The sequence below is a fragment of the Vipera ursinii genome (genome assembly GCF_947247035.1).
Source record: "Vipera ursinii genome assembly, chromosome: 1".
In the NCBI taxonomy this organism is placed as follows: domain Eukaryota; kingdom Metazoa; phylum Chordata; class Lepidosauria; order Squamata; family Viperidae; genus Vipera; species Vipera ursinii.
In genome coordinates this window covers 286,507,040-286,522,189 of record NC_139512.1, presented here as the reverse complement: position 1 = coordinate 286,522,189, position 15,150 = coordinate 286,507,040, and the positions used below count along the sequence as shown (strand labels likewise).

The 15,150-nt window shown below is 37.5% G+C and overlaps 1 protein-coding gene across 1 annotated transcript in view; it reads left to right on the top strand.

Annotated features, from left to right (window-relative positions):
* The window catches only part of NID1 (nidogen 1), a 63,159-nt gene that overhangs the window by 22,361 nt on the left and 25,648 nt on the right, over positions 1-15,150 (top strand). Inside the window, exons 7-11 of the mRNA XM_083362027.1 lie at positions 62-262; positions 2,674-2,916; positions 4,788-4,931; positions 6,077-6,205; positions 14,442-14,585. Of these exons, the coding sequence (XP_083218153.1) occupies positions 62-262; positions 2,674-2,916; positions 4,788-4,931; positions 6,077-6,205; positions 14,442-14,585 (861 nt within the window). The remainder of the gene's footprint in view (positions 1-61; positions 263-2,673; positions 2,917-4,787; positions 4,932-6,076; positions 6,206-14,441; positions 14,586-15,150) is intronic.

Sequence of the window (15,150 nt, the reverse complement as noted above, 5' to 3'; positions counted from 1 at the left end):
TTCAACACAGAAGATGACTTTTCCAACAGATAAATAAAACATAATGTAATTTATCTCCTAGGTGGCGAGTTTACAAGGCAAGCAGAAGTTACATTCCTCAGCAACAATGAAAAGCTGATCATTAAGCAGAAGTTCAGTGGGATTGATGAACATGGGCATCTTACAATCAGCACGGAACTTGAAGGCAAAGTACCTGAGATCCCTTTTGGCTCATCCATTCATATAGAACCCTACACTGAAATCTATCATTCCTCTAGTTCAGGTAAATTAAATATATTTGCATGCTTATTGCTTGGAAAGCCTGCATCCAAATCTATTAATGCAGGATAAAATCATTTATTCAGGCTCTGGTCTCCTTTAATCAAAGGAGGTATATCACGCCACTTATGAAACTAATTGACATTTAGTGGCTAGAACCCAGATCAACATATGCAAAATATAGTCCGTGGTGGCGAACCTATGGGACGCGTGCCACAGGTGGCACGCAGAGCCGTCTCTGAGGGCATGTGCGCCGTCGCCCCAATCCTAGGCCTTCAACTGGGTTTTATAAAACCTTTTCGCTTTAGGCCTCTGCCGCCGTGTGCAAAAAAAAAAGTTTCAATCAATCAATTTCAATTTGTGGGGAAAAAAAATCTTGCAAAGTTGGAATTGATTGATTGAACTTTTTAGTCCCACCCAGTCTGCCATTACCACCACAGCCACGCCCACGCAATGGGCCACACCCACACAATGGGCCGCACCTACACAATAGGCCATGCCCACCCAGCACCTGACGATACATAAGTGGGTTTTGGGTTGCAGTTTGGGCACTCGGTCTCTTTAAAGGTTCTCCACTGATATAGGTCTTCAAAGCTAACTTCTCATCACTTCCTCCTTCACAGCAGCTCTTTCAGCTTGTCTTCCGGGAAACTTCTTAAGGACTATTGAAGAAAGGAGATAACTGATGTTAATTCATGACAACCACTTTTAATTCAAAGATTTTGCTAACTAGCCAGGCATTTAGTAGCTTCAGAACTCTTGGTAGAGTTGTTGGATTGGGGGAGGGTGGGGGTTGCTGGGTGGAAATGGGATAGGTAAGACAGTTTCTGCTAACTCCGTTAAACATGTATTTTGTTTCATTGTTTCCCCCCCTATGTATGTATTGTATCTGCAGGCTAGCACAATGCATCATGTATAATTATATCACTGGTATCATGTATCTTAGATTTGTAGCAACATACTTGAAATTTTCTAATTTATTGCAGTGTTTTAGCCAACAAATTACCTTTATATTTGGTTGAAAAAAATTCTCATCAAAATGATTAGTTTCCAGCCATAAGCACAAAATGAGGGTTTATCTTGATTGACACTTTTGAGTGACATGCTGAGGACTACACTCCACAAATACAGTTTATTTCAGCACAGTTTGTATTTAATAATTTCCTCTTTCTCTCTCATGAACTCTTTCAATTTGGTTGGCAACCTTTGTAGAGATTATGAAAACTTCAAAGCAAGCTTGGGAGAGCCACAAATTTTTTATTTCCCCAGCTTATATTTCAGGAAACCTTATGCGGTCATTTATAATTACCATTAAAGAAGATACTTTACATTATTTTTACTATATTTAAATGTAAACATCCATTGTGTAGATTATACTTTACTGAAAAGACTTTGCTAGATAAATCTTTCTGTAATGAGATTGTTCAGCGCTCAAGTCTTATAAATTTGCACTCAGATAAATGAGGATGTGACCTGCTAGGCTGACCAGATGTGGGCTGCAAAAATCCAGATGACCACTATATGACAGCAGAGTGTTGAGTTCTCTGTGCTTCTTGGGTGACAGCTCGTAGTTGTCCTGATTTTTGTAGTCTAGCTCTGTAAGACCTATAATCAGTTCAGTGTTGCTTACAATTTCATAGACTTTAAGAGCTTGCTCTCAAACAAATGTTTGATGGATGGAATTTAAGACTGCAAAACAAGAAATGATACAAAAATTGAATTATGTGATGCAACGGGAAATATTTTTGATTTATTATGAAATCTGATGGAAAAAATGGATCATTTAAATGCTGAGATTGGGAAACACTGCTCTCAGGAGATTTGCTGCTTTCCTTCAGCCTAATTCAACATTTTGAACAAGTCAGCTGTAGTCTTTGGTTACACAATATAAAAAGTTAGATTTTTCAACATTGCAAAGTTAACATCTTTAGTTGAAGATAAGTAAATTGAATATAAATTAAACATAAGCTGATTGATATTGTACGAGACTTGGCTTAAACTATTGCATAAATATATAAAAAGATAACACAAACATTAGCCTTTTACGAAGGAATGAATTGAACCCCTCCAAAATAGTATTCAATTCACAGTGGAGAAACAGTGAAACCATTTCTGTTCTTCACATTCCTCCCCTGTGACTCCTGAAAATCTGTTCTAAAGAAGCCAAATAGCTCCAAAGCAGCATGAAATGTGACTAAAGATCACAAAGGCATGAGAAAATAAATAAGTCCCCCACCCCATTTCCTCTGTAAGTAGGAAAATGTCTTTTGGAGTCTTCTGTGAATGAATTATCAAGAGTCAGCCCCATTATTGTAGAGCTAAATTATTTATATTTTAATATTGTTATGTTAAATGAAATATATTCAAGTATGGCTAATGTATTTTTATTAATATGAATTTATTTCATTATTTCAGTTGTCACATCATCTTCTACCAGAGAGTATACTGTGACGGAGCCAGAAAGAAATGGAGTATCACCAACATATACAGTTTCTTATCAATGGCGACAAACGATTTCATTTGATGAATGCATCCATGATGATTCTCATCACTCTGGGTCAGCCACTCAGCAGCTATCAGTGGACAGTGTCTTTGTCTTATACAACAAAGAGGAGCAGATTTTGCGATATGCGATGAGCAATTCAATTGGCCCAATTGGTACGTTTGGTGACAGTTAACCTGGTTTAATTCCACTGCCTTTGCATAGAAGCCTGTCTTTGATTTTGCATTTGTGGATTTTCAGACGCGACGGGTCCATATGAAAGAGCCCTTCTCTTTGCTGATCCACCATCCTGCTTCCCACAACGTCTCCAGGATGCAATAACTGAAAGCAGCAGTCAGCCACCTGCTGTTCATTCCTAAAAACCCTTTCTGACATATTGACTTGGATCCTAGAAGTTCCATTAACAATTCTATTCTTTAGGAATTTCACAAATGTTTGCTTAAAGCAGGGCTCTTCAAACTTGGCCCTTTTATGACTTGTGGACTTCAACTCCCGGAATTACCCAGCCAGGCACGCTGGCTGAGGAATTCTGGGAGTTGAAGTCCACAAGTCATAAAAGGGCTGAGTTTGAAGAGCCCTGGCTTAAAGTAATTTAAGCTAGTGACCATCACTGTGTAGTGTGCCGATGAATTCCATACATATTTTAGTGAAGAATTACTTTCTTGTGCCTGCTTTGAGCTACCTGTGTCATCTGGTATCAATGAAGAACCCTGAGTGCTAGTAATATAAGAAACAAGTATTCACTATCCATCCCCCATATATCAGTTCATACATTGCTATTATTTGCTCCTTTATTTTTGAAGCTAGAAAACCCAAACATTCAACCTTTCTTCAGAACGAGAATGCTTTTTTCTTCTGTTCTCTGATATTCACTTCAGAGAATAGCTCTATTGATTACCTGAACTTCTAAGAACAGACATAAAAGCAATTTGTTTCTTTAAAAGATCTATTACACTCACAACACAAACTTATATATAGCTATTCGAAAGTAAGCTTCAGTGATTTCAGTAAGGCTTATTTCCATGTAAGTACATATGGATTACTTTCTTAAATGAGAAATACCTTACTGTTTGGGTATAGCTAAAGAATATTTTCTTTGTGAATATTTGCTATATGATTTATTAACATTCCACCATGAAATTTCATAAGTAAGATAACTCATTTATTAAATGTCTGTGCTTAAGATCACTTATGAAGTCATTACATAGCACAATTTGACTACAATGATATACTATTATTAAAATGATTGCATTTTAAAATGATTAAAATTGTTCAGAAGCCAGGCTGAGTTATGACTGGAAGATAGATAGATAGATAGATAGATAGATAGATAGATAGATAGATAGATAGATAGATAGATAGATAGATAGATAGATAGATAGATAGTTGTTATTAGTTGTGAAGTCGTGTCCGACCCATTGCGACCCCTTGGACAACGTTCCTCCAGGCCTTCCTGCCCTCTACCATCTTCTGGAGTCCATTTAGGCTCACGCCTACTCCTTCAAGTTAGATAGATAGATATAGATATAGATCAAACACCTTCTAAAAGCTGGATTTCACATTTCAAAGCTGGATGATAAATCATCCATACGGGTTAGGTAACAAAATTGATCTGCAGAAAAACTGAGTAGAAATACAGTATGCTGTTTGTGAATACAGCTATAATTCACTCTATTATGTCATAGTTATTATTTATTAAATTTATATTCATAGTTATTCTGAATTGAGAGAAATGCTTAGAGTTTCTATATGTACAAATAATATATGGGCCTAGAAGAACTTAGAGCTTCTGTTCATTACCTTTAAGATACATTTCCATAGTTTGTCTTAACCTTTACAAACATGAGCAGTATAAAATTTTGCTGAGTATTTAAAAGCTATGCTGTCCAGATTCTACAGACCCATCAGCAACCTATTGACCTGGAAACCATTCAATTTTAACTTAAACCACATTTTCAAAAGCACAAATATAGATAATTTTTTCAGACAATCTTCTTTAAAAGTATCTTCTATGGTCTTTTGGCAGATGGTTCGGGTGATGTAAGCCACAATCCTTGTTACACAGGCAGACATGGCTGTGATATTAATGCAGTTTGTCGTCCAGGAACAGGCAATCAATTCACCTGTGAATGCTCGGTGGGTTTCCGGGGAGATGGACGGACATGCTATGGTAGGAATTTTATTTTTAATAGAAAATAAAGTATTCACTTTCAGAATCTATGTTTTACTGTTTGATATACTATTTGCTATAAACTTGCTATAGATGACAAATTCTGGTATATTTCCCCCTTGTATATGTGTGCCAATAGAAAGACACTTGATTTCATCAACAGAAATAGCAGTATGATCAAATTGTACTCTAATCAATATCTTTTTATAGCATTTCTGCTTATCCTGAAGTTCTGCAAATTAGGGCAGAACTATATGTGAAGCATACACATATAGGTTATTTGTATCATCTGATTTGTTCCTGCTGGGATATTTTTTTAACTAGAAGGGGGCTAGACCCAGATTGGGAATGTAGACCCAAAGAAGACATTTTTAATACTTTGTTCCAACTGGAAATGGTCTTTTGCACATAGCCATAAGGAAAGAAATCCAAATGGGAACCACAATAAAAATGCTGATAAAATTTGATTCCTACCTATCAACTGCAGAAATGGCAGATGCAGGGCAGGACCCAAGCCAATCCATACAATTAATACTACCTTCACGTTAGCTCATAGTTTCTCAGAGCCAAACTAAAGGTGATTTGTAATAATAGCTGTTGTGCCAATTGTTGATGTTTTAAGAAAACAAAAATGCTGTCTTGGAAGATTGTGTATTAAAGCTGAGGGGTGGCAATACAGAATTGCTGCTAACCTGTTTGAGTTATTTTTATGTTTAGAATTTTTCACAATGACTACACAGCAATCTGAAGATAGCAAGGCGGCTAGGGATTAGCCATGTCCCTCCACAATTTATTTATCTTCTGCAAGGCTGCAATCTTCTGAGGTATTTTGGGTTTAAAAATAAACACCCATCCCCTCTTGTGCAGACCTTGATGTTGCCGTGATAATAAATTACTGTGCTGTAAGAATCAGATGGAATAAAAACACACCAATATCCTAATCTGGCAAAATCAGATACTAAGTTTTTCATCACTTGTGTCTTGACAAGTCATTTGCCTGGTGCTTCTAATCTCTGTTGTAACAGGTTTGCTTGGAAGACAGAGATGGCCTTTCAGCTGAACTAAAGCTAAACACAGTTATGTCATGTTGTTCCTTTAAAGAATTGTGAGTGACAGTCGTATAATAATGTTGCTTTTCTACACAGATGTAGATGAATGCCAGGAGCAGCCAACTGTGTGTGGCAGTAATGCTGTGTGTAATAATCAGCCAGGAACTTTCCGATGTGAATGTTTAGAGGGTTATCAGTTTTCAGATGATGGGCGAACATGCATAGGTGAGTTTATTTCAAGTCCTCCTTTATTGTTTTGGGAAATCCAGAACAGTTCAAGAGAGTACTACAAGTAGTCCTTGACTTACAACCATTAGTTTAATGACTGTTCGAAGTTATGATGCCTTGGAAAAAGTGGCTTATGACTTGAACTCGCATTTATGACACTCATGGTCACATAATTGCAATTCAGGCATTTGGCAACTGGCTTGTGTTCACAACTGGTTGCAGCATCCTGTGATCACACGATTGTGATTTGCAAACTTTTTGACTATTTTCAGCAAAAAAAAAGCCCAATGGGAAAATTGCATTCACTTAATGAATTCCCAATTCATTCAACAACTGCTGTAAAAATTGTTGGGTTCAACTTGATGTACAACAACAATTCTGGTCCCAGTTGTAGGTCACTTGGCAACAGGTGCTTCAGCTAGGACTCCCCCAATGAGAGGGAGAAGATAGCCAAGGTTAGCCAGAAGCAGTGGGTGGTGGAGTGTAGGGTGACCAAAAGGGCAGAGGAGGGAAGAGATGGGAGGTGGGGGAACTGAAGTGGAGGTGAGCATGGCAGGGTAGGAGAAACATAAGGTCTTCGCCTAACAACGGTCTGCAATCCTGACTTATTGGCCACAACAGGGACTAATGGAATAGCTTTTGCTAGGGAGTGCAGTCACATGATGTTTTGCCTAATGTCCGCCTTGCTTAGCAATGAATATTTATTTATTTATTTATTTATTTATTTATTTATTTATTTATTTATTTATTTATTTATTTAAATTTCGATACCGCCCTTCTCCCAAAGGACTCAGGGCGGTGTACAGGGCAATAAAATACTACATACAAAAGTTAAAAGTAAAATTAAATTAATTTTAGCCCTAACAATAAATAGTTAAAAAAACCAAATCCTTAGTCCAGGCCGGCCTCTTCAAACAACCAAGTCTTCAGATCACGGTGGAAAGAGCGAAGGTCGGGAGCCGTCTGGAGCTCAACAGGCAGTTGATTCCAAAGGGCTGGCATGCCCACAGAGAATGCTCTCCCCCTGGGGGCCGCCAGCCAGCAATCCCTGACCGGCGGCACCCTGAGGAGGCCTTCTTTGTGGGAGCGCACAGGACGAAGGGAAGTTGACGCCGGCAGCAGGTGCTCCCGTAGGTAATCTGGACCCATGCCATTTAGGGCTTTATAGGTCATCACCAGCACCTTGAATCTCACCCAGAGGGCAACTGGAAGCCAATGCAGCTCCCGGAGGAGTGGTGTTACATGGGAATATCGGGAAACCCCCATCACAACTCGCGTGGCCGCATTCTGCACCAGTTGAAGCCTCCGAGTGGTCCTCAAGGGCAGCCCCATGTAGAAAGCATTGCAGTAGTCTATCCGAGAAGTCACGAGTGCATGAGTGACTGTATGCAGGGCATCCCGGTCCAGATAGGGCCGCAACTGGTGCACCAGGCGAACCTGGGCAAAAGCCCCCCTGGCCACAGCTCCTACATGGTCTTCCAAACTGAGCTGTGAGTCAAGGAGGACACCTAAGTTGCGAGCCCTATCTACAGGGGGGTAACACCTCACCCCCCATAGTTAAATAACCAATTGTGGTTATTAAGCAAGTACTACCTGTACAATAAAAGTAGTCTTCACCTCTATGGCATTGGTTTCCTGATCTGGTATACCATGTACCTTTCATTATATAATTTCTATCCTTCTATGCTTGCACTTATAGATAAATAGATAAGGGGCAGAAATTCTATTGCGACACATATTATCAGATACCTCCTCCTTGCTCCCCTTATGGATGACTATGGTCTTTGGTCTGCTGTAATTTATGTGTAAAATACCCCATCCTGCTATGTGGCTTTGGGTCATTTCCGTAGTGCTAGAAAAGACAAGGACCCTTGGCAAAGAACAAGTGGAAGATTTTTACAGCTAAATAATAGAAAATAGAAGGTGCTCAATCAACAAAAACATGTAAAAAAAAGTAGAGCCAATACATGTGCCCTTTTTGACTTTTTAAGTGGGGAAAATTAATATAGTCTTGGATTGCATAGCTAGTAATATGTGTTCTGCCATTTATCCACTAATAGAAAAGCATCCAGATGAGATCCCAGCAGAATCTGTGGTGAAGTGTCTTTTTAATCTTTACTGAATAAATTATTTGCTGTATTAAAAATGTCCTAATGAAGCATATTGAGGAAAGAGGAGAAACATAAAACTGTGACTGAGTTAAGACTAAACTTTTAATAAAGGGAAACTGAATAGTTTATAGTGAAGGCATGTAATGTGATAAGGTTTCTAAAGTTTTAATCTGATAATTTTTTATTGCCTGCCAAGCAGCTGTATTCAACATTTCCTTTCTTATATTTTAGTAGCTTCAACATCTGTTTGGAAGAAAGTTTAGTGCTTGGCTGTAGCTCGGCATGTCTTTAATTTTTTTTTCTTTCTCCCTGTCAAATGCAATTGTTTAGTTAACTGTATCTGTAGTAAAGGAGAAGGAAGTAAAAAAAAATCTTTTGAAATCTGGAGATAGTTTTGGGATTTAATGCAGACTACACTAAGCTAGATGCAGAATAATAATAATAATAATAATAATAATAATAATAATAATAATAATAATAATAATAATAATAATAATAATAATAATAATAATAATAATTTTATTTGTATAGCTCCCTTCTCCCGAAGGACTCAGGGCGGTGAACAGGGCAAACATATAAAAGTACAAAAATACAAAAGTTAAAAAAGAATTAAACGAAATGCCCAAGCTACAACAATAAGTAAATATATTTAAAACAACAATAAAATCCCAACCCATCCCCCATCAGGCCAGGCCGGCTTGTTCGAACAAATAAGTCTTCAGATCGCGTCGGAAGGAGCGAAGGTCGGGCGCCATCCGGAGCTCAACCGGCAACCGATTCCATAAATCCGGGGCGCCCACAGAGAAGGACCTCCCCCTGGGGGCCACCAGACGACATTCTCTGACCGGTGGCACCCTGAGGAGGCCCTCTCTGTGGGAACGCACAGGGCGGAGGGAAGTTGACACCGGCAGCAGGTGATCCCTAAGGTACTCCGGACCCATGCCATGTAGGGCCTTGAAAACCATTACCAGAACCTTGAATCTCACTCGGAAGACAACTGGGAGCTAATGCAGCTCACGGAGCAGAGGTGTAACATGGGAGTATCGGGAGACTCCCAACACAACTCTCGCGGCTGAATTCTGTACTAGTTGGAGCCTCTGAGTGGTCCTCAAGGGCAGCCCCATGTAGAGAGCGTTGCAGTAGTCTAAATGAGAGGTCACGAGTGCATGAGTGACCGTATGCAGGGCATCCCGGTCTAGATAGGGCTGCAACTGGCGCACCAGGCGAACCTGGGCCAAGGCCCCCCTAGTCACAGTTATTATGTGGTCTTCCAGAGTAAGCTGTGAATTTAGGAGGACTCCCAAGTTGCGAGCCCTATCTATGGGGGGGGTAATAGCTCACCCCCCATAGAAAGAGATGGAATATTCTGAATATCCCGAGATGCTGGTACGTACAGCCACTCAGTCTTGTCGGGGTTGAGTTGAAGCCTGTTCCTCCCCATCCAGACCCGAACCGGTTCTGGATGAGACAATTTCGATTCTGTATATAGATAATTCTTGACTTAAAGACTGCAATTGAGCCTGGATGTTATTACAGTTGTTAAGCAGGTCACTATTTGGCCTCACCTCATTTTACAACCTTTTTTGGTGTTGCTGTTAAGTGAATCCATTTTATCCAATGACAGTTTTTTGCCAAAAATTGAGAGTAAATCCTGGGAACTAGCAAAAAATTTAAAAAGGTATGGTCCTATGACCATGGAATGCAGCAAACAGCCATAAAGATGAACTGGTTGCCCAGTGCCCAAAAGGCAGTCATGTGATCTGTGTCTGCAGATGTCAGCACTTCAAAATTGGCTTGTAAGAATCCATTGTATCATTGAACAATTGATAAATGACCAGTCATAAGTTGAGGACTCTCTGTATATGTCTAAAGTGGGACATCCTATACATTCTACCCCATTTATGCCTCTCAGGGCACCAAATAATTTGGGCCTTAAAACGACTCAGCTTTTGTTATTACCATTATTTGAGGAGCAACAGATAACTGCATTAGTTTAAAAAGTACGTCTTGTAAATTGAAGTGTTTTATACTGTCAAGCCCCATTCAGCAGGACATGATCAAGAATTTAAAATAGAGTAGAGTAGAGTAGAGTAGAGTAGAGTAGAGTAGAATTGAATTGAATTGAATTGGAAGGGACCTTGGAGGTCTTCTAGTCCAACCCTCTGCTCAGGCAGGAAACCCTGGCCTATACCCTTTCAGACAAATGGTTGTCCAATCTCTTCTTTAAAAACTGCCACTGTTTACACCGACTTCAATCAGGAATTTTAGTATAGAAATTAGGAATTTGGTACAGACTCCTAGAAATGCAATAGGAACTTCCAGCCCTCTTCTACCACTATGTTAGAAGGTAACACTACTTGTTAAGGTAAATCCTCTCTTTTGAATATTTTGAATATTTTCTTCCTGTACCCTGGCCTGAACTGTCATTAATTTGATAAACCTCCATTACACTGCAGTATCTATTAGTTACTGATGTCCAGAGTTCCTTCCACTTCTTACTCAGCCTCTTCACTCTCTTCACAATAGTTTTTTCTCCTTTTCTTTTAAAGCTGATTTACTTTGTTCCCAGAGTTATATCCATCTACTCTCTAAGGGAAAAAATGTTTCCAATTTTTCCAGCAGTTATATCAGAAAGATATGACCTTGAGACTGTACAGACGAAAGATAAGATCGGTATAAGGAACAGATCTGCTATGCTTAGCTTATGCAAAAGTGAATCTGAGCAGCTGCGTCAAATAATGAGAAAAACAAAGAAGGAAAAATATTTGAAGAGGAAAGGATCCAAGTGTCCATCAAAAGATGCTATTATTATAGTCACAGAAGAGACAGAGGATGAAAGTTGTGCAATGACTGAGTGTAGCATTTTAAAGGGTAAACAAAAAAGCACAAGGAAATACATCTTAATTAAGAACTCAAAGGAATAAAAGAAAATAGCTAGAAAGCAAGAGAGCTGTTTTACAAGAAAATCAGAAGAAAATTTACAAGATAGGATTATTAAAGAGAAAGTATAGAAGAAATGAAAAAGAGGCAAATAAATGCAAAAAAAAAGTAGAAGGACAATATTGAACATTTATAAATAGCTTTATAGAATGACATAAACATTTGCAGAGACAGTGTGCGTAAGTTCAGAACCACTACAAGGTGGACTTAACCAGAGGCACCACCTGCTGTCCTGTAGGAAAACCCATGGTGTAAGTGAAAATGCCCATTAAACTGTTTAACGCTGCAAGAGAAAAGGCAGTCAACGAGCTAACTGTCAAAAGATTTCAGACAAAACTGGGTGCTTCTGAGATTGGTGTCTATTCAATACCAAAGTAAGAACCTGCAACAGAATGTGCAAATCACTCATTCCTAATACAGGCAACATTTTGCTTAAGATCTTAAAAAGGAAAATAGAACCACGTGTAGAGCTACTTACCGGTGACAGGAGATCAGATAGCTAAAATAAAATAGGGAATGGAGAATATGTGAAATAATGATTTAATATTTATACATAGCAACAATAAAGAATGAGAATATAGATAGATAGAATCCCACGGTAAAGTGAGATTAATTATGAGAAGTTATGAAAGTTAATGGGAAAGGAGTCCGGCAAGGCTGTATACTGTCACCCTGCCTGTTTAACTTATATGCAGAGCACATCATGAGAAAGGCAGGGCTAGATGAATCAAAAGTTGGAATTAAGATTGCCGGGAGAAATATCAACAACCTAAGATATGCAGATGATACCACTCTAATGGCAGAAAGTGAAGAGGAACTAAAGAGCCTCTTGTTGCAGGTGAAGAAGGAGAGTGCAAAAATTGGGTTGAAACTAAACATTAAGAAAACCAAGAAGTCATGGAGAATTGCAGGAGAGAAACGTGTGTTATATGCACTGTATATTTTCCTTGTGTACAGCCAACATTGGACATAGCCTTAGTTGCCAGTATCATACAAAATATTTTGGAAATAATAATTAATTTAATTATTAATTAATTATAGGATATATTTATGTGCTTACTTAATTATTTTAAATGGAAAATTGTTTTCATAGTAGAAGAAATTAAGTGAGGTTCAATGTGCCTTTGGATATTTTACAACATGGATGAAGATTTTCAAAGTTTAAGAAGAATGACATGTTCCTTAAATATATCATTTTATGAATAGTATAGTTTCTCTCACGTTTTAGAGACAATTTAATTCCCACATGACTATACTTAGTGATGACTATTCAGTTGGTAATGTTCTGTATTTGTTTAAGATTCATTAATCTGCCAACATTTTTATAACTCATTGAGTCATAACTGATATAATCAGTTGCCAAATTGTAATTCTGGGTCACTGGTGGCTTAAATTGTAGTAAGATAGTAAATCATTCTTTGTATAAGCAACCAGAGTTTGCAATGAGGCCTTTCTTGGTTTTATTGTTTCTCCACATGGAGCCATTGCTAACCAGCAATTATGTAAAAAAAAGTGCTGCATTTGAAGTTATGATTATGAACTGAATTATACATAGTTGATTAATTTCTAGGATCTAAATGTTGCACACAGTAGTGCAGAATTTCAAGAACATATTCCACTCTGTAGCTGCTCCCATAAAATAGATTTGACTAAAAATAGGTTGTAAACTTGTGCTATATACTGTGTGCATATCTATCTGTCTTATTTATTTATTTGTTTGTTTGTTTGTTTGTTTGTTTATTTATTTATTTATTTAAATTTATATACCGCCCTATTCCCGTAGGACTCAGGGCTGTTTACAGGGAAGGTTAAAAACATAACATACAAAAATTAAAATCAGATTAAAACAATTAATTAAATCAAGTTCCCGAAATTTAAAACTAAAACCCAATAAAAAATTAAAACCCCTCAGCCTGGGCCAGACAGATGTAAAACAGGAGCTGGTAGTAAACTCCACTGGAATGGTTTTGAGTAAATGCTAGTATGAGTACACACACACACACACATACACACACACAAATATGACTATTGTACTTGGGGTTTTTTCTCTTTGTTCAAGATATAACTTTTATAATGTAAGATAAAGCTGGCATTGTCCTTTTTCCCCATTCATTTTCAAGAAGAAATAAAATACTGGCTAAGAATTCATGCCTAGATGTCATGGGAAAAGGAAGGTGGCAGAGATAATTTATAAAGTAAGATGAAAAATTCTTCATAAGACATTATGAATGGCAAATGTTGAATTCTCTGAGATCTCTGGTCCTTGTTAATGACAAATGAGTAGGCTAAAAGTATGAGACAAACAACAGTTGCCAAGCTTCTTTTTCTCTATGCCTGGAGATTGCCATCTTGACTATTGTCTCCAACAGCAAAATGTGTGGAATTGCGTTGAATTGTAGAGAAGTAAATTTGTATAACACAATGAACTAAAAAGATGGAAAAAGCTACCATGATTGTGAGAATCTGTGCTTGAGAAAAAGCAGAATGCAGGAAATATGGCCAGAAGCAGTTAAACCGGTGAAAGCAAAAGATGACTCTAGCATCTATATATAAACTGCTAGACTTGATAGGAAGGAAACAAAAATATATTTGATAAACACTAGAAAATAAATAAATACAGAGTACTGGTGACATGGGCACTAGCTAGATGTCATACACACGGTACTCCTCTAAGCAACAATTTGGCTACCCAGTATTTTTATTTTATTTTTTTGGAAAAAAAATTATTAGTTTTTATAGGGTTAAAGAGGGGGGTAAGGGGATAGGAATTTGGGATAGGGTACAAGAGAGGTTGGGGGTGAGGGTTGGGGTTTCCCCCAATAACATTCAATATTTGGCAAACAGCATATTGTCTGGGTAAATACAGTATATGTAAATAAAAGTAATAAAGCTAATAATAACAATGATAGGTATAATAGATAATCATAAACAATACTAAGTTTTCAATGTATGGTATGTTTCTTACTACCCAGTATTTTTATGATTTGTCCCAAATTTTACAACATTCTAAGGTATAAAGTCAACAATACTTTGAAATCCTGGTATGGAAAGATTATTTTTTTAAAAAGTCTGCTCAGTTTTTTCTCAATTCTCAGCATCTCCTCAGAATATATTTTTTTGTTGCTGAAAAATAAAAAGCTTAAACTTTAATATTTTTTTGCATATGCATATCTGATTTACAGCTGTTGACCGTGAAGTGAATCATTGTTTGATGGGTTCACACACATGTGATATCCCCCAACGTGCCCGCTGCACCTACTCTGGTGGATCTTCTTATATCTGTGCATGTATTCCAGGGTTTTCTGGAGATGGACGCTCCTGCATAGGTGAGGGGTAGCATTGTTCCCTTTCCTCTCTGTCTTTCTTAATCTTTATGCAAATCTGTTACACGGTAAATGTGTGCAGTTCCTTAGGTGCTGAAGAAAATAACGTTTTTGGAAGTGAAATTGACCAAAATAAACTTTTTTTTTGTTGCTGGGGTCAAATATTCTACAATACATATTTTTTAAAAGTTATTTTTTTCATGTTAATTTTTTGAAAGCAAATGTGAACAGTATTGTGCCATGAGAATTTGTATGAAAATATTATGAATTACAAATATATCTTCAGAAATCCTAAAAAAGCAGAAATAACCAATTAGTAACAGTATGCACTTATCAAAAGTTGACAGTTTCCATCCAGAATACTCAAGATTTGCAGGCAAATAGCAATTGTTTATTTCAGTATTAACAAAGATAAAATAATCTGATTGTGAAATATTATGCTATTAGTAGAAATGCATATTTTATGTTGATGGCAGATATTAAATGTTTCTCTGATATTTGATTCCCATTGAATTTCCTGTGCCATTTATAATTTATTTATTTATATCTGATATGCATGGGATACTGA